This window comes from Hippocampus zosterae, chromosome 9 (genome assembly GCF_025434085.1).
Source record: "Hippocampus zosterae strain Florida chromosome 9, ASM2543408v3, whole genome shotgun sequence".
Classification (NCBI taxonomy): Eukaryota; Metazoa; Chordata; class Actinopteri; order Syngnathiformes; family Syngnathidae; genus Hippocampus; species Hippocampus zosterae.
The window spans coordinates 15,823,193-15,841,599 of record NC_067459.1 but is presented as its reverse complement, the minus strand read 5'-3'; the positions used below and the strand labels follow the sequence as shown (position 1 = coordinate 15,841,599).

The following is an 18,407-nucleotide window of genomic DNA, read 5'->3' as shown; positions in this document are numbered from 1 at the left end:
GAATCTGTACTGTGGGTTCTCTTTAAGACTGCCTCTATTTTATTGATCTGATCTCAATAATTTCATTTTCATTGTATTGTATTGTATTGTTTCATTGTATTGAGTGTACTACCCTACCTCATGCCTCACTCACCAAATGCTGATTTCAAGTTGAATGAGGCCAATCATAAAAAAATAGTCATTTTAGTTCAACTGCAGGATCCAGTTACGACGCTTCTCTTTTTACAAGTACAGTATTTCTTTGTTTGAACCTGAGCCACGGCAACCAATATTTTTAAGGGTTTATTACAATTCACCAGCAGATGGAAGCAAAACCCAAGCCCTACTCAATAAGAACAGTCGAACGTCTACAAAAAGGTGTCAAGCAGCTATTAGCAGTGTCTTTGTTGCTGAAAATGTAAAACCATTTGGTATGCACATTCAAAAAGAAGTCGAAAGCCCTCTATTTGCCATCAGGCCACTTCAAAAAGTCTAGAAATTATTTTAGCAGAATCAAAATACAAAAAGTGGATGGCAATAGAAGAAAAAAAAAACACCAAATGAAAATCCAGAATACAAAAACATATTTTTATATCTCTCATGAAGAATGTGAACGTAAAAATTGGATGTTTACGACAATGAACAAAACACTGGGAATACCTAAGAACAGCCAAGATAGATTAGTCACCTAAAATGCCTCCAATGTGATGGCAACACTTTCTTTGACTGAGGGTTTTGAAGATGAAAGAGGAAAGTATGATGGATAAAAAGAACAGCGCATATCCCAAAGCATCCTCTTATGTGTCAAACATTGTGGACACCATGCAAAAACCCTCCCATTTTCTGGAGTCAGATTCTTAGGACAGATGGAAACCATTCATAGTCATCCAAAAAAAACAGTAACAAAAAAAAAACAACTTCACCTTTGCTGTTGAGGAATTGAATGGCATGTATAAAATGGTCAAATGGAAACTATTACATTCCAGAATATATATTTTTGGCCACAAAAGACATTACAGCACACTGTGATATTGCTTATTATTCGTGTCCCATTTGTGTCTCTTTCAAGGATGAACTACAGACACAAAGGAGGGTGAGACGAGGATACCCAGTCACTAACTTTATATGGTAGGATTGGACAAGATAAAGTGGATTGTTAAGAATCCTGTCAAGCGTGTGGAATTAATTGTTGATTAATCATGGAATGAACCAGTTGACGATTAATGAGGTGTACTGCCTCGCTGAGACAAGACTCGCAGCACTTGTTTTCTGTTTAAGACGTACAACAGTTTGTGAGTTACATGAAGTTTTAGGAACATGAACGGAAATTTCCACTGTGGCACAACTCCCCGACCAGCATTATTCTGCTCGAAATGGCAATAGCATGGAAAGAGAAGTTCAGAACAACAAGAGCGAGTATCCCATCACAGTGGTAGTATTTTTTTTTTTTATCAGCATAAAGTAATCCCCAAAAATGCAGAATAATTCACATCCCTATTTTACCATACCATTAAATGTGCCTTCTTATACATTTTTGAGCTGATTGATCTTTCATGAGTAGCTGCAGTGTATTGATTTGTCCCTCTGCAGCATCATGTTGTAACATGATACTTTTACCAGAGGGGAATAGCTCGGTGCCCTTTTCCGCATCTCATACAGATACTGCAGTCCCCCCCCCCCTCAAAAAAAAAAAAAGAACAGTTTGTTACATAGACCAACATACAGAATGACTGAATTATGTTTTTTCAGAGATAACTTAAAGCAGCATTTGTGTTAGAATAAACAACACTGTTACTATTCACTTAGCAGAAGTGTAAATTGACTGGGTAAAGCCGTGTCATATACTACTGACTGACATTCTAAACACAAAGGTACGATATTCCCATTGGGAAATCATAGGCCGGAAAAAGTGGTCATGTTGAATTGTGGAGTATTGGTAGCCTACTCTACTGGGCCACTTGTCCAGGATGAGAAAGCGAAAACACGATTTGTCTGGTTTATGTCATGACTGGGGCAAGTATTTCATCTGTCATTCTCTCATCCATGATGCACCTCCACCCCTTTTGCTGCTGCGGTGATAGAAGCCAGGAACATGCAAAAGATCATGCAACATGTTGTTTCACCCCTCGTAGCTTTACTGTCAACCTCTATGATGTTTAAGAAAAACTCATTCACAGGAAAAGACTCTGACAGTTACTTTGTCCACCCCCCTCCACCCCAATGCCCCCACCCTAACTAACTGGAGCCAGCATATCCACAAGTGCGCCTGCTGTACGCAAGCACATGCATAAATCTCTAAACGGCCTCATGATTTGGAGCAACACAATCGCTCATGTTCTACACTCTCCCTTTCTCCCGCCCTTCCCCGCTCCTCCCCTGCTTTGCCTCCAAGCCAGATGGATTATCTCATCAATCAAAGTTCCTGGAATCACATCCTGTGTGCGCGCGCGTCCCACCGACGCAGTTACTCTCTCATGCACCGCAGTCATTTTGTGAGGAATGCACACTAACTCTGGAAAAGGACTTTTTTCTTTTCTTTTTTTTTAACATTCATACCGATCCATCTGCTCATTGTGAAGGTGCGTGTGTGTGTGTGTCTTCACATAGGAATCCACTAATCTTACACCAGCACAAAAGTCTACACTTTGACTAGACTGCAATTTGAATGTTAACGGCAGGAATGAATCAGATTGAAAAATAATCAGGAAAAGAAAGGAATCAAGGTAGTTTGGAAAGAAAGAGGTGGAGCCAATACAGTAAAACCTCAAAAGGCAATGTAACGGCAAACAAATTTTTCCTTCGACTTTTTGTTGTCACGTTGCGAGGTGGTGGTGGACCCCAAAAAGCAGGCAGGAGAGAGGAGCAGGGTGTATTTGAAGAAGTGTATTGATAAAACACAGAAAACTAAATCCTAAGCAAACAAAGTCCAAAGTAGCAAACAAAAATCATGACTGAAGATAAAACATGACTGAAGATAAAACATAACAGCAACCAAAACATGACTGAAACAAACGTGACAGTAGCCTACAGCAAACAATGACCCGACACTGAGTGTTTGGGCAGGAGTCCTTTTATACAACTAATAATTACATAATGACCAACAGGTGTGCAACTGTAGGTGGAGCCCTACAGTACCACCTGTTGGTCCCAAACCAAATCATGACATTTGTCAACGCTTGTACAATACAATACATCGTTATTTATATAGCGCTTTCACAACAGCTGCAGCTGAAACAAAGCGCTTCACAGAAGAGTTAACAGGGACCATCCTCTGCAAGGCTTTTTCAGCGAAGGGTATTGTGAGAAACAAAAGAAAAGAATATTCAGTACATTTTCCCACATTTGTTTTGGAAATGTCGTTATGTTCAAATGAAAACTTTTGGACCATTCATCACCAAATGAACACCATACCAACACTGAAGACTAGTAGTGACAGCATTTTTTCAGATGGAACGGAGGCCGTTGACACCGAGGAGGCGATTATGAGAAATAATTGAATAAATAATAACATCCGGAAAACCCTACTAGAACGTCTGACCAGTATTTGCCATTAATCAGAGGCTTTTTAAAAATAGTGTCAGTTGTTTGCTGCTGACTCACATTACCATGAGTTTGAACGTTAATTGGTGACTTCTGAACAAAGCCACGCTCCAATTATAAGAGGGCGTGTTACGCAACGACATTATCTCAGGTGTTTATTTTTCCCTCGCCTCTCAAAAGATGTTTTTTTGCCATTTGCATTAAAGAGATTATTGTTTACACTAATTGTGGAGAAGATTTGAAATGATCGGTCTCATCTTTCCATATTAACACAACCTAGCATTTGAAGAGGAAGGTGTTTTTTCAAGTTTAAAACATTTGCTGTACACCTACCGTAGCTTTTTTTGTTCAACATACCGGTACTCATTAACCGTGGTTAACATATCGTATGACTTTAAAAAATGTTGAGAAATGTTCCTCAAAACAGTCCGTAATGTTTGTTGTGTTTTGTCATGGTGATGACCATGGAACTGATTAACCATATCTCCTCTACCAGTCCGGTATTAGGATTATTCCAAAGGCGATGGCATTCAACCTCAGAGACTCCACCGCGTCCTTCATGCAGAGGCCAAAGCTAGAAATAATTTATAGGAAAGCGTTTTGATGAGTATGTATGTGGTTGAAGAAAAGTAGCCATTGTTAGCCTCTCGACATCTTCTTTCAGGATCGGCTTATGTTTTTGGTGGGGTTGGAAAGTCAAATTTGTCCTTTGTCTTAATGAGACAAGAATAGCTACGTCGGAAATGTCACCATTGCAGTTTGGAGATTTTTGACCCCCCCCCCCCGCCCCCCCCCCCCCCCCACACACACACACACACACACACCACCACTCCTTTGTGGTCAACACAGTCAAGGCACGAAGCTTCACTATGTTTCCGAGTTGCACTCTAGTCTCCCCCTCTTCTTCTTCCTTGAAGCCAGCAATTATGCAGCGGGATATGCTGATAACACCTAAAGAATTCCAGGCATGCACAAACAGCCCATCCCCCATCCGCTTAGCTTCTCCCTCTCTCCCCTTTGCCTGCCCTTGCCCCCCGCCCCCCACCCCACCCCTTCGCCGGGCTTTTCTTTCTGCCTCCTCAAATCCACTGCTCATGTTACTTCCAGTTCGACTAAATAGTCCACTTCAAAGATTGTTGAAACTCAAAAGGATTATTTTGAGGAAAGTTTGCTTTTGGGATTCTCTGTTTCAGGATGAGAATTGTCACGGTCTTTATAAAATACAATGCGGGAGAATTATTCCACCAAAAAATTAAGAACGCAAACTTACAGAATAAAATGTATTTTTTGAGCAATGCCAAAGGGAACAAAGGCAGCTCATGTCGCTCACTAAGCATTAGATCATAATTTGCAAAATGCAGCCATGAATAGAATGTTTTTCCTTTGAAGACAAGGCTTCAGTCTTGCCATAGGCCACACAATTGAAGAAAACGGGAGAATGTTGGCACATGACCTTAAATGCTAATACTTGCCAGAAATTCCTGCAACTCCATCAGTGTTGCTGTCTGCTTCTTGGCAGCCTCCCTGACCAATTTTCTTCTTATTTTTGCAGCAGTTTGGGAGTACCGTCTGTTCTTGGCAATGTGACTATTATGACATATTTCCTTATATGGATGACGACCGTCTTCACTGTGTTCCTCATGTCTTGAAAGTTCTTTTATAGCTTTCTCCTGACTGATACCTTTGAGCAATGAAATCTGTCAGCTGCTGAGATCTCTGGGTTGTGGTGTAAGACGCCATTACAAAAATGTCTGGGGAGTGAGGAAAAAGACTCGAACAGGTGAACTTTATTTGTGGTTAATCAGAGACACTTAAAATGGTGACATTTGTGTGCTCTCTTCCATTTAACATGAGCTTGAATTTATGATTGGGTGATTCTGAATGTATCATTTCCAGTTATGAGGGTATGCACACTTGTGCAACAACTTTATCTGAATTGTTTACTGAATATTGATTACACCTCTTGAAAATCTTTCAGGGATTTTTATTGATGTGGTGTACAAAGGTTTTGAATTATTTAATTTGGTCTCTTTTTTTATTTTTTGCATGACAAAGACGTAGCATTTGAACAGGGGTGTGTAGACTTAAATACTTCAATGTGAAGAATGGCATTTACATGGCGAGTTGTGGTTCAACTTTTAGGTTATTTATCTGCCGCAACATTACTCCAGTTTACTTTAGCTCTTAATCAAGAATTCATATGCCTCGATTACATTTGAACCCAGCACACAAGTTAACACAACACTTGCGTAGCTGTATATCACGTCCAAGTGCTGTTTCTCTGCAGTTTATTTCATGCTTTACTTTTTACCATTCATGAACTCAACAAAACTTCACACTAGAAACAGTTGACTTGTGCCTGTTAAAATGTCACACACACATGTGCATATACTGTATGTGTACATAAGATATGTACAATTCTCCTTCAAGACCAAACCACCCCAAACTTCCTCTTTCACACTCGCCTACCAAAACACATTCCAGCCACAGGGAAGGCTTGAGTGATCGTGTGTGTGTGTGTGTGTGTGTGTGTGTGTGTGTGTGTGTGTGTGTGTGTGTGTGTGTGTGCGTGTGTGTGGTCTGGTGGGCAGACATGTAACCTGACTACTCTGGTGTGAAGCCAGTGCATCCATCACTTTATCGGTGTACTGCTGGCACACATTTTCAACACGCCATTCTTACTATATGGGAGTGGCAAATTGCACCTCTCCAGTGACTCAGCTGCAGATGTTTCCTATTCAAATGCAACTTTGATTTAAATATTAAGATACCTTGAAACAAAAGCAGATGTTTGGAATTTGGAACAGTTTAGGATGCTTCGTGGAACAGCTTTGGGAATTTTGTCATATAATGGGCGGTGTGGTGGTGGGGTTAAACTATGTGGTCTGCTCATGATTAATTTTATTCTTTTACTGGTTTTATATCCCAGAGAAATTGGTGCGCACCTCTTAAACCAGGGTGGTGGGGATGATGCCTTGCTCAACAGCACCTTGACAGTAGCTACCAGGCAGGCATGTGTGTTGCCATTAAAATAAAATAAAAAATTGTTCATCGTAGTTTGGAGTAGTAGTAGGCAGAACAGAACAGAGAAATTCCTGTGGAAAACATGATTTTGTCCGGCACCCGGAAGGCTCCAGACAGAATCGAACCCTGCAAATGTAGTCTCAGGAAAGTGGATCGAACAAAAATATTAATTGACAAAAAAAAAACCAGGCACAAGGCTGACAAAGTACAAATAATGATGCTGGACAACAAGCCAGGAATAATGCAAAGAAAACAAAAGGTGCTTGCACAAGGCAAGGAAAAAACACGAGTGAAAATAGCTTGAATGAATGAATGAATGAATACTTTATTGTTATTGCACACTTGTTACAACGAGATTTTGCAGGAGCCTCCACCCCCAAGTGTATCGGGAAATATAAAAATATAAAAACAAAAACTATATAAATAGATTCCACTCCCCTAGACCTACACACAATCACATACACACGTTTAAAATTTGATATTCAACGTTATGGAATGGATTTTTAAAAAAATTTGTGATGATACACTGTTCAAGGAGGGTTAAAGTAGATTGTTCTTGCAAAATATATGAATTAGTATGAATTAGGCATTGACATGAGAATATGTAAAATATTCGGCACTAATTAAGGTACAGTCAAAGTTGTCTTACAAAATTATATGAATCAGGCATTAACACCTACTGGTAATTGAAAATACAGTCGGTGATGTCATAAGGTATATAGTAAAATTGTAAACTCTCAAGTAAAATTGCTTGTAACAAAAGTACAAGAAATACCAAACCGCGTGAAGAACTAACTGTGGATACACTTAAACGCACCAAGAACTACTTGCTTGTATAACGAAGAACATCAGCAAAGGCAAAGAGCCAAAAAAAAAATAAAATACAGAGACAACATAAATCAACGCAAGAGCCAAAAACAGAACGAGAGCAAAAGAGCATCTGGGCGAAATGCACAAAGGCGAAATTATCCGACAGCGTCACGTGGCCCCATGAGGTCCTTAAATAGTCCCAATAATTGTGATGATAGACAGGTGCGCATCAGGAAAACTGATAACGCCTCTGCCACCTGCTGGACACTAACAGAACATGGTCATGACAGATTTGAAAGTAGAACAACTTGGAAATTAGCTCGTACCTCAGAATAATTTGTGTTTGACTTTGGAAGTTCAATTATATAAACTTTTTATAAAAGTTAAAAAAAAAAGTTAACTAGTTCTCCCCATCTTATTTTTATTCCTACACCATTGAAGTCTGTTTTCTTTTATGCTCTTTCCACTCATTTGACCTTGAACCCCAGCTTGACAGCCTCACCAGCCACATGTGAACTTGTTGAACCCTTCCACACCAGTTTTATTCAATTTACATGCGCACACACCCAAGGTTCCCTTCCTCCCACCCATACAACAGTTCACTTTGATCACCAAGGTTCCCGCCCACTGAATTGACGCTTTGTGCGACCTTTCCTGTGCATACACTTTTGTCCTGATGGTTGACGTTCTCGAAATGTGAGAGGTGAAATTGAGTTGCCTTTTCGATCAGATGGATTCAATCTCAGAGACATCATTTCAATATGCATTTCAACAAGGACAATACAACTATGTTCAACAACCAAAACTATGAAGCAACAATTGCTTGACACACATAGAGCATCTTTATCTCAACGATAATAAGATTCCCAGACCAGAGGTCTCAGTTTGGAGGGGGTGCGGTTACATAGCAACAGGCCTGTTGATGTGCAAACAACATTGCTGCCAAAGAGGCCGGTTGCGCTTGACTTACTTATAGGTTGTGCTCAGTGCAACAATGAAACACACACACACACACGCACATCCTGCTTTATTGAAGGAATCATGAGCCAACAAAAACTGCTTACACCGCCAAATTGTGCTCATCAAATACTGCATTTTTTTGCTTAAACTGTTCGAATCGTGGCCATGGTGCGTGGTGTGGACACGGAAATGTGCTCATCAGCAGGTTGGATAGGAACATGCAGCATGGGCTGCCAGTGGGTTCTTTATGAAAGCTATAAATCGGTGGTGAAGAATGGTTTAAATGCTTTTGGAGTGAGGTTATTCACAGTTTCTGTAAACTCTGGATTGGTTATGTTCCTTCGTGATGCAAAGACTGTACATCAAACTTAAGGTGTAAAAAAAGGGCTACGGGGCTTAGCGTCATGCCCACCATTGAGCTAATTTAAGCGTAAAAGCATCATTTTCTCATGTCATATATCCTATTCATATGGCGCTGTCATGATGTCATGAAACGTTCTATAATGTGAAGCAGATGGAACGTATGATTATTTTAAAGTGCTTTCTGGATAAAACCTGCAGTGATTCTTTGCAAGGCATTGAATTAATTGCCTTTTGGTGATTCATTTGAATGCCACTGCATTTGAGGAATCAGGTTTCAGCCGCCATCTGCCCGAGGATTCATCTTCTGGCCGATCTGGAGCAACAGGAGAAAGTGAAAAGACATTTTAAATATAGAAGTAAAAGTATATCCAAGAGTCTCTGACAAAACAAGCTTGAATACGATGGGAAAGGTGACATTAGGACATTCACGCGGCAACGCTAAGTCTTTTAGCTTTAGTACTCTGTGTGTGCGTGCGTGCGTGTGTGTGTGTGTGTGTGTGTGTGTGTCATGTGTGTCTGGCGTTTAACCGTGACCTTCACAGGAACTGCAGTGCATCATTAGAGTTGGCACCAGATGCACTGGACTTAACCCACCACATTTTCCCACCTCAAAAACTTTGTTGACTTATTCTTTTCATGGTAAATGTGTAATGCGAGTGAAAAATGAAATACGATTGCAAGACTCCCAATTTATTCACATTTTAAAATCATTTAGCCAAAGGGAAATGCAATGGTGCCTTGAGATACAAGTGACTCATCGAGCCAGCATTTAGCAAATTTGAGATACTACCGCTCCTCAAAACAGGAGCATATTAGCTAGACAAAAATAAGGGGGTAGTTCTTGATCCTTTTGAGTATTTTGACAAAAACACTTCTAATTGTGAAGCTGGAGTCTTTCTGCTTGATATGTGAATGCTCTTCACTTCCAGTCAGTTTACGAATGTTCTGGTCTAGGCTAGTCTTGTCACGAAAAGTGAGGGGGAAAATGTTTACATGTGTGTAATCTATCACACTTTTAATATGTTTTAAGATCCCATGGGGTGTTTCACTGGCTAAGTGTTTTGGCTTCCGCAAAAAAAAAAAATGCTTTGTATCCCATTTGCACTGTAAAATGAATTGTTCACAGAAGTAGGAACAGCAGCTGGTTCACTTAAGGTGACAGGAGATGGAATCATGTGAGTGACTTTTTTTTCAGTTGCTCTCATTCGTTGCACAAGACTGTGGATGACAAGTTAGATCATTGTCCTACTTCAGTGACACACAAACGTGCATATTTCTGTTGTACCTAACGAGACATATAGTCTAGTTACATCTCCCTTTTGGAGTTATGAACAGTATCCATAGCACAGGCAGACATGGACAATATTACTGTGGATGTTGCTTGTAGTGGTGTATAACTGCACCAAATGGCTGCGATGAGAATGTGTCCTTGGGTGGCTTTTTTTTTGTATGGATATGCATATGCATGCATATTTATGTGACGAAATGATATGCTGACAGTGAATTCAGCATCCACGACTTTGGCTGTCAAATGTCTGCAAATGCTGGTGATCAGAATAAACAAATTTTTCATTTTTATTTATTTTTTTTCCTACTCAGTGGGTAACTCATGGCATAGTGGTACACTCGCCCGACTTCGTGGAAGCAGTGTGAGTTCATTTCCCACTCAGTGATGGTGTGAATATGAGTGTGACTGCTTGCCTGTCTCTGGATGTTCCCTGAGATTGATAGGCAACCAGTCCGGGGTGTAGTCTGCCTTTCACCCAAAGTCAGTTGGCATCGCCTCCATCTTATTCTGAAAAGAAAATGGATGCATGGGTTGATGGATGGATGGGTAATTAATCCTTCAAGGGGAAATTCAACTCACAGTGAATTGTGCTGCACATGAAGAGATCACACATATGCAGGCATGCAAGGAGAGATGTCAGAGTGAATGAGGCACACAAGCAGTGCTGCAACTGGGGAGAGAGGTTTGGTGCTCAAGGGGATCGTAGTCTGAAATCAAACCTGCATCTCTCTTCAGTATTCATGCTCACGCTCACATCTGTGGACAATTTAGAGTCTTTAATTGACCCAAACTTGGTTTTGCAATGTGGGAGTTACGGGAGGCAGAGCCTCACCTGCACGTGAAGAGTAAAAAAAAAAATTAATGTTTCCAAAAATGTATTTTCTATTTTAGTTCTCCTGTCTGACAAAATAAAATGTATTGCATCATACCCTCTCAAACTGAGCCATACCATATTGAATGTAATCGTTAATCCCACTGAGTCCGACCAAATTCAATTGTTCTACTTTCAAATCGAACTATTCTCGAATAAGTTGACACCCCAAATATTGAAAACCATATCAAATCATCTTTTGTGTAAAGATGCATACCCTTAGTAGTTCGTGAGCGGATATTTCAGCCTAAAATAAGCAGCAAGAGCTTGAACTTTTTCCATCTGTACCGCCTAATGTTCTATGCTCCGTTACACCATTTTTGGGGCACCAAAATGAGTCTTAGTGTGATTCAGGTACCTTGGTTCCCATAAATATTTGAAGCATCTTTTCTGCTTAGAGTACCCGGTTATTTGCATGAACTGTCGGCGAGAAGAAGTCAAGCAGGACCTGTTCATACTTTGCATGACAGGAATATACCGCCAATGCAGCAAGAAGGCCAACATCAAAATCCATACCTTCCCAACTACCAAATAATATTTGGACATCAATACAGTTTTATTTTGAGGTTGTTCTTTGTAGTGTGTCACGGCATAAAAGTTGACTTGACTCATATTCCAGACTGTGTTTGGGGCATTTGTATTGCCAACACAAACTGCTGCTAAAACATATAGGTCGATATAGCTGTAGGATTACTTTTCAAGGCATCCCGGTGTTCAAGTGGTTAGCGTGTCGACCTCACGGTGCAGAGGTACCGTTCGATTCCAGCTCCGGCCTGTGTGGAAATTGCATGTTCTCCCCGTGCCTGCGTGGGTTTTCTCCAGGTACTCCAGTTTCCTCCCACATTCCAAAAAACATGCATGGCAGGCTGATTAAACACTCTAAATTGTCCCTATGAGTGTGAGCGTGGATGGTTGTTTGCCTCTGTGTGCCCTGCGATTGGCTGGCAACCAGTTCAGGGTGTCCTCCACCTACTGCCCGGAGATGGCTGGGATAGGCTCCAGCACCTCCCACGAGGATGAAGCGGATTGGAAAATGGATGGAAGGATTACTTTTTAAATGCCATAGATGTACATACTGTAACTCAGCACACTTTGATGCTGATAGCATGACACAGTTGTCATTCCTACTCATCACTTTTGGCAGTTGCCATTCCTACTCATCACTTTTGACAGTTGCCATTCCTACTCATCACTTTTGAACAAGCCAGACTTACTCAACTGTGTTGTTTTAGCCGACAAAATCGCTACTAAGGTTCTGACGTCACTTCATCTCAGCCCAAACCCTATACAAACTCAATTCTGAGCTTCCAAACAGTTTGTGTGAAACAGTGTGCCCTGAAGCACATTTCCTGAGGCACCCATGATGAGGGAACAGGACGTTTAGTGGCAACGAGCTCCAACGTTCATTTTCTCGGTCTCTCAACATTTTTTTGACTGATCTGATTTAGAAAGGAAATAATGCAAGAAAATCTGCAAAATAAAATCGGTAAATCCCTAATAGATTAAATTATGGTTCCAAATGAAAACCCCGCGATAGCGTAAAGCCGCAATAACCGAACTGCGAAGTAGCGGGGGAACACTGTAATCCCACCGTGAGCGGCAGAGGACCACCTGGAGCCGTGCGAAGGAGACCGCCGGGATCAGCATTGCCCTCCCCTCACCCAGCTCGGCCCTCCCCTGCTCTCCTCTCCCCTCCTCCGATCGTGTCCCGTAACAGCAGCACCACTCGCAGTCAAGCAGCGGGACTCCAGGCACTCACTTCCCCAGCTGCTGACGTCAGCTGGCAGCCTGGGCAGTGCTCGCCGCTCCGGACATAGAGCCGAGAAAAATGCTGCTCTCCGTACCGCCAAGGGCAGGAATCAACCCGTACAGCGGCTTTAACAGCAGAAACAGCAAAAAGGTAAAAGTCTCTCTCGCTTTTCCACCATTTTGACTCGACTTCACCTCGCGGGGCAACACGCCCGCCCGCGCGCGTCGCCACGGAGAGGCTGGTGACGGTGGACTGCAGTGTCCTTGAGAGGCCGCTTGAATTGAACTTTTTCACTTTGGCGGAGCGCCGACAGCTTCCACAGCGGGTTGGACCGAGCCAGGTCCGAACCACTCGGTCGCGGGGTGGCGTTTCGTGGCGGCCGTCACTCGCCTTGTGTGTACATGGAGTACTGTATGTGTGCGTCTCGCGCGGGAGAGCGACACGGGCAGGATGTGGAGGAGGATTTGACGGACTCTTGTGGGGAAAAGTCCCCAGCGCACAGCAACTTGTGTGCGGACGCCGTGCGTGAACGCGAGAGCACAAGCGCGAGTTTCTCTAGACGTGATCACAAACTCCCTCTTTTCGCCTTCTTTCATCGAGTGTTAGAAACCGGCTAAGTTGGCAAACTTTGTTTTTCGTGTGTTTCCATTTTGGAAGTGGAATATGCCCCACCCCTTGGGGGGAAAAACCCCATGGTGACTACTTTATTCCCAGAATTGTGAATCCTGTGGATACTGTTTACATTGTGACATTTTGAAACCAGTGTGAAGACTCCTTAAAACATTCAAAAGCAATTGGAACGCAATTGAAAACCCGAGATGGTTCTGTTCGATTGATTCTTGTGGAGTCTTTGAATCGTTTCCCCTAATTTCAGAGGCAGCTTACATCCGGTCTCCCATCCGACCATATTGATGAAAAAATATTTCCCCTCATAATGCATTTTTCTTAACATGTACACATGCTCTCATTCTGAACTGGTGAACTTTTAAGAGACATTTATAATGTATGCCTTTATCACAGGAAGACAATGTATTTTGTCTTCCTGTGATAAAGGCCAACGCCTGGCTATTGTCAAGTCAACATTTGTGTCTGCATGAGCATTAGGTTTCAATTGTCTGCTTTACATGACACACACACACACGCACAATATATTAGACAGTCTATTTGTGAGATTTGTTAACTCTTGTTTCGTCTTTCTTCCATAAATGATCAAAGTGGATTATTTTCAGTTGATCATTGTCACTTGTTTAAAAATAGCTGCCATTGAACAACAGTGCCATTTTCTAGCCAGATAAGTTACTCCACACAGTTTCCTGCTTGTAATCTTATGCGCTGACGTAGGAACTGAATTGAAAGGTCGTTGTGTACAGAAAATCAGTATTTTAACTGCAATGGACAGAAAATCTGTATTTTAAATGTTGTGGACAAACTTGATCTATATACGTATTCTTTGTCAATTCCGATCTTGTTATCTCTTTGTTCACATGACAACAATAAATGCGACTTCTAATGTGAATGGAACACATCCGTAATGTGACACGCATGCGGACAAAGTAGGACATCAGGTGGCACATGTTCGTGGAAGTAAATATGGTCTCACTTGTAGGGGCTCACCTTTTTATCATGTCATATCACTTGAGTAGCAAGGTGGGGGTAACGGAGGTAGAAATATTTTGGAGAAATCAGGCGACGCTCCTTCAATCTCCTCATTTTATGAAGACGTCTATTAAAGATGAGGTCACGTCATTGCCGAGAGTAATAAATGAACTGTCTGCCTGGGTGAATTACTCCTACTGCCACAAATGTACACTTTATGCACCATGTTTCAAGTGGATGACATTAAAGTCAAATGTAAAGACAGCACCCTTACTCAAAAGAACTTTGCAGATTCACAGATGACTGTCAGTCGTATCCCTCCCAAGCACTCCCTCATCCTGGCTCGGAGTGCATATTGATGGCGTGTAGTTTTGATATATACGGATGAGCATTCATACTGCAGATGCATCGCATACATATCTGATTTATATCCACATACAAAAGAAGCCTGGGTCAGATAAGAAAAAAATCTGAATTGAACTGTTCACTCTACATGAAAAAAATAAGGTGTCATATATGGTCAAAAACTTGCATCTGTTGGAGAGACACGATCACAAGTCACTCGATTGGAGGCAATTTATTTTTAAATAATACTCAATTGCAATTTATAAATTGACCACACTCAGCATCACAATTTTTATGTAACAAATGAAAAGCAATGTCAACCTCACAACACACTGCATAGAACATGGACGATCACAATGGTACCTCGACAAGGTTTTGAAGACACGAGCCATTGATCGTCCGATTTATTATTATTATTATTTTTGTCTTAAGTTGCAAACATCTATTTAAGTTGTGAGTGAGAGATGGCAGTCATGAATTTCACAGCAAGCAGCAGTTTGGCAGATAGTGAACGATATCTAAAAAAAAAAGAGACCCGGTTCTTGCTTTATTGTCACTCACAGTTTAAATTTACTGCAAAACTAAATAAAACAAAGAGCGTTAAAGGTTGTGTAGTTAATCAAACACCCCATCAAGTCCGGTAGTATAATGGTAACACACAATGCAAAATGCTATGGATGGGCTAATGAAACTAGCATTGATGTCACTGTTGTTGCAACACTTTCCGCAACCGAAATTGGATTTGTGCTCATTTTCCTGCAACACATTATATTAATATTATATATTCTTTATCGTTTGCAAAAATTTATATGAATTAACTGAGATTGTTAGTTATGACCATCTTCTTTGTGTATATACCAATGGATGCACTATCTTGCCCCCTGGTGGCCAAAGTGGCACACCGGAAGGAGTTGCACAATGAACTCATGGTGCACAAATTGTTTATTGCTTTAAAATCTTTTTTAATGAGGTTATTAGTCTATGTTTCTATAAAGTTCCATGCTGCAGAGTGCTATTTTTTTTAAAAAGTTTGTTTGTGTATTATAGAGTGTGGAGTTGATTAATGCTATTTCCATTCATCTTTTAGTGGGGAAAGAGGATTTGAGATCTGTATGTCTTGAGTTACAAGTGTGCTCACAAACAATTTAATCTCAATCTTGATTTTTTTAAATTACATTGGTCTGCGCCTTTCTTCAGGACGTGTGCATCAAGACACAGTGACGCATATCGCTCAGCTTGTGCGCCGGAATTGAGCTGTACCGACTGGATTAATGTCGTGATGTCGAGGTCTGATGAATGCGACTCAGCCAATGAAACCGCAGTCACATCTCAAAACATCAGATCTCGAGGACGACACACTAAAAGAAGTGTCCTGGGCCCCCCGAATGAATAAAAATCAGATTTGCTGTTCAGTCTGTCTGCCACGATAAAATTGGTTACACATGGGCAAAAGATAAATGAGTCAGAATTAGGGCACATATGTCTTCATTGTGTACATAGCCAAATTAGGGTAATGTTGCTATACAACAATACTAAGGCGTACAAAAAAAAGTTGTGTCTTTCCGGTAACCTGACCGACCGAGAATTTCTACGTCGAAAAAAACCCTCTACGGTCGGCATTTTTTTTCCAAACAACCCCCTACATTTTTGTAGACAGTTTAAAACGCGTTTTCTGTGTTACAGTTGCATGCTCGCACCGTAATGTTAAGAAAATAGCATCCATTGATGTATCGAAAAAAATCTGCGAACTATTTGATGAACACCACGGGCCGAGTAAACACCGAGGGCGAAGGAGGACGTCGGCCGAGGCGGCGGCGCGACCCGGGCCCCCGAGTCCGGAGCGGGGAGAAAACTAAATAGATGGCGGCAGCCGCGGAGCGGCGGGTTCAATGTCTTCTTGTTTTATGTTTTATGGTTATTTTGTTTAAATTTTTGATGGGGGAAAAAAAAAACTTTGTCTGACCTACCGACCCTATGCTGAAATTTCATGTTACCAGAAACACACTATCTTTTTTGTTTGGCCTAATTTTAAGTAATTATTTTGGCACTTGAACTAATATTGGTCATCAATCAGTCATCAAAAAGCAATGCCGCATTTCAGTGATTAAGACATACTTTATATTGGTGTTTTGCAACTTTTACGTTTCTTTCCATCCGATTTGGACAGCGTTTTTGAAATGGGACAGTTAAAACAGCACAGTATTTCTTTCAAAGGACATGCGCTCTGGATGCACGTGCTTTTACGGAAAACACTGAATGAAAGCGGCGGCAATTCGTCATAGATAAGAGTTTGTGTAAACAATCAAAGTGCTGTTATGCGAACTTACTTTGAAGATAGGATTGGGTAATCGCTGTGTAAAAGAGGCTGAAAGTCACTTTGTTATCCTCATCACACGTTCAATCTATGAAGTGTTGTCTGCATTTTGTGTCTGTGGAATATGTCATTGAAGAAGCGAAGTATAACTGCTTTTCATGTAGTAACCTGGAATTTTATATGTTGAAGAAACATGAGATTCGAGTCTTTCTCACTTTGAATACAAGTTGATGTTGTTGATGCAACGGGTGGTGCGCGTTGGTGTGGCCTCAATCGAGAGTTGGAGCACAGGGCACAATGGGGGCGAGGGGTGAAATAACCCAGACCACGTATGCAACGCGAAAGAAAATTGAAAAGGAATGTTGTGTTTCTTCTACACATTACGTGACCCCGTGGACATATAAAATGGCAGAGACATTTTACATACAACATACTTACATACAACAATGGCCAACTTAGAACGTATCTTGTTGTATACTAAGTAGTGGAATGCAGCAGGGTAGTAACCTACATGGGAATGTGTATGATCTCGCACATAAAACAATGACTCTGCATCAAGGAAGTGTTTCGCAGCCATTATTGAGACAAATCTCACAACACACTACAAACAATAATAAATCATGATCTTTCTTTTTTCATTACACAACAAACTGATACCCTCGCAGAAAGCCATGACTTATTCGGTTGCATTCATGGCAACAGGTTTGTTGTGCAGGATTTTTCGATATATTGCTTGAATAAGTGCCGTAGATGAACAAAGGTACTTTTGTGATTCATAGATATATAAATTAGCTGAAATGGGACCATTTCCTGATGATCTTTCAGGGGACAATAAGGGTGTCTGGTACTCTGTTTACTATTAACTGCATTTAGAGAAACTGAAACAATCCTGCAAAGTAACAAAATGCAAATCGCCGATCAATTGTTTGTGTAGATTTGCTCATTCGTGGAATTTAGGAGAAATATGCAGCTCAAAGTTTGTAATTAGGGAAGGCCTTGGAGAAGTTGACACCATTTTACAGAAGGCCCATACGGGGTTACAAAATAACAGTGGCCCGAGGCCACTGTTGTGCCACCCGAAGTTCACTGGTCCAATTGTACCATGCAATTTTTCTCAATTAAAAACAAACTGGAACGGATTGATGGCAATTCAGTTCATTTCAAGTTGACATGTTGATTTGATACACACACAACCCTTCATAAATGAACTTAACATTCTAAAATAAGCCGTCCAACTGCATTTGTAGCTGGTCCGTACGTCGAACATTCAGCGTGAGTTACTGTGCGATTAATCCCCTTCCACTGGGCTCCTTTCATGGCATATGGAACACAATGACAAAAGGGTTCCGCTTATGTTGTCTGTTTGTTAACACTAATTAAAGTCACTAGTGGCTACTGCTTTTTTTTAATAGTCACCATTGGGGTCTCTAAATACAGCCATGCCAGGTTTGTAACTAATAACGTACACACAATCAAAAGATAATTGTCAGACCCTTGTTACATCTTAGAGAAATAGTCTATCGTCTTTGTAAATAACCACAGTCGGAAGAAATCTCAAGGATTCAGA

The 18,407-nt window shown here is 41.1% G+C and overlaps 1 protein-coding gene across 3 annotated transcripts in view; it reads left to right on the top strand.

Annotated features, from left to right (window-relative positions):
• The first annotated feature begins 12,549 nt into the window (after window positions 1–12,549).
• Window positions 12,550–18,407, top strand: part of LOC127607666 (RNA-binding motif, single-stranded-interacting protein 2-like) — a 32,346-nt gene continuing 26,488 nt past the window's right edge. Inside the window, exon 1 of one of the 3 annotated variants that reach the window (XM_052076224.1) lies at window positions 12,550–12,735. In XM_052076224.1, the coding sequence (XP_051932184.1) occupies window positions 12,664–12,735 (72 nt within the window). In that variant the 5' untranslated portion in view covers window positions 12,550–12,663. The remainder of the gene's footprint in view (window positions 12,736–18,407) is intronic. The other 2 variants (XM_052076223.1, XM_052076225.1) reach the window with 2 other exon arrangements.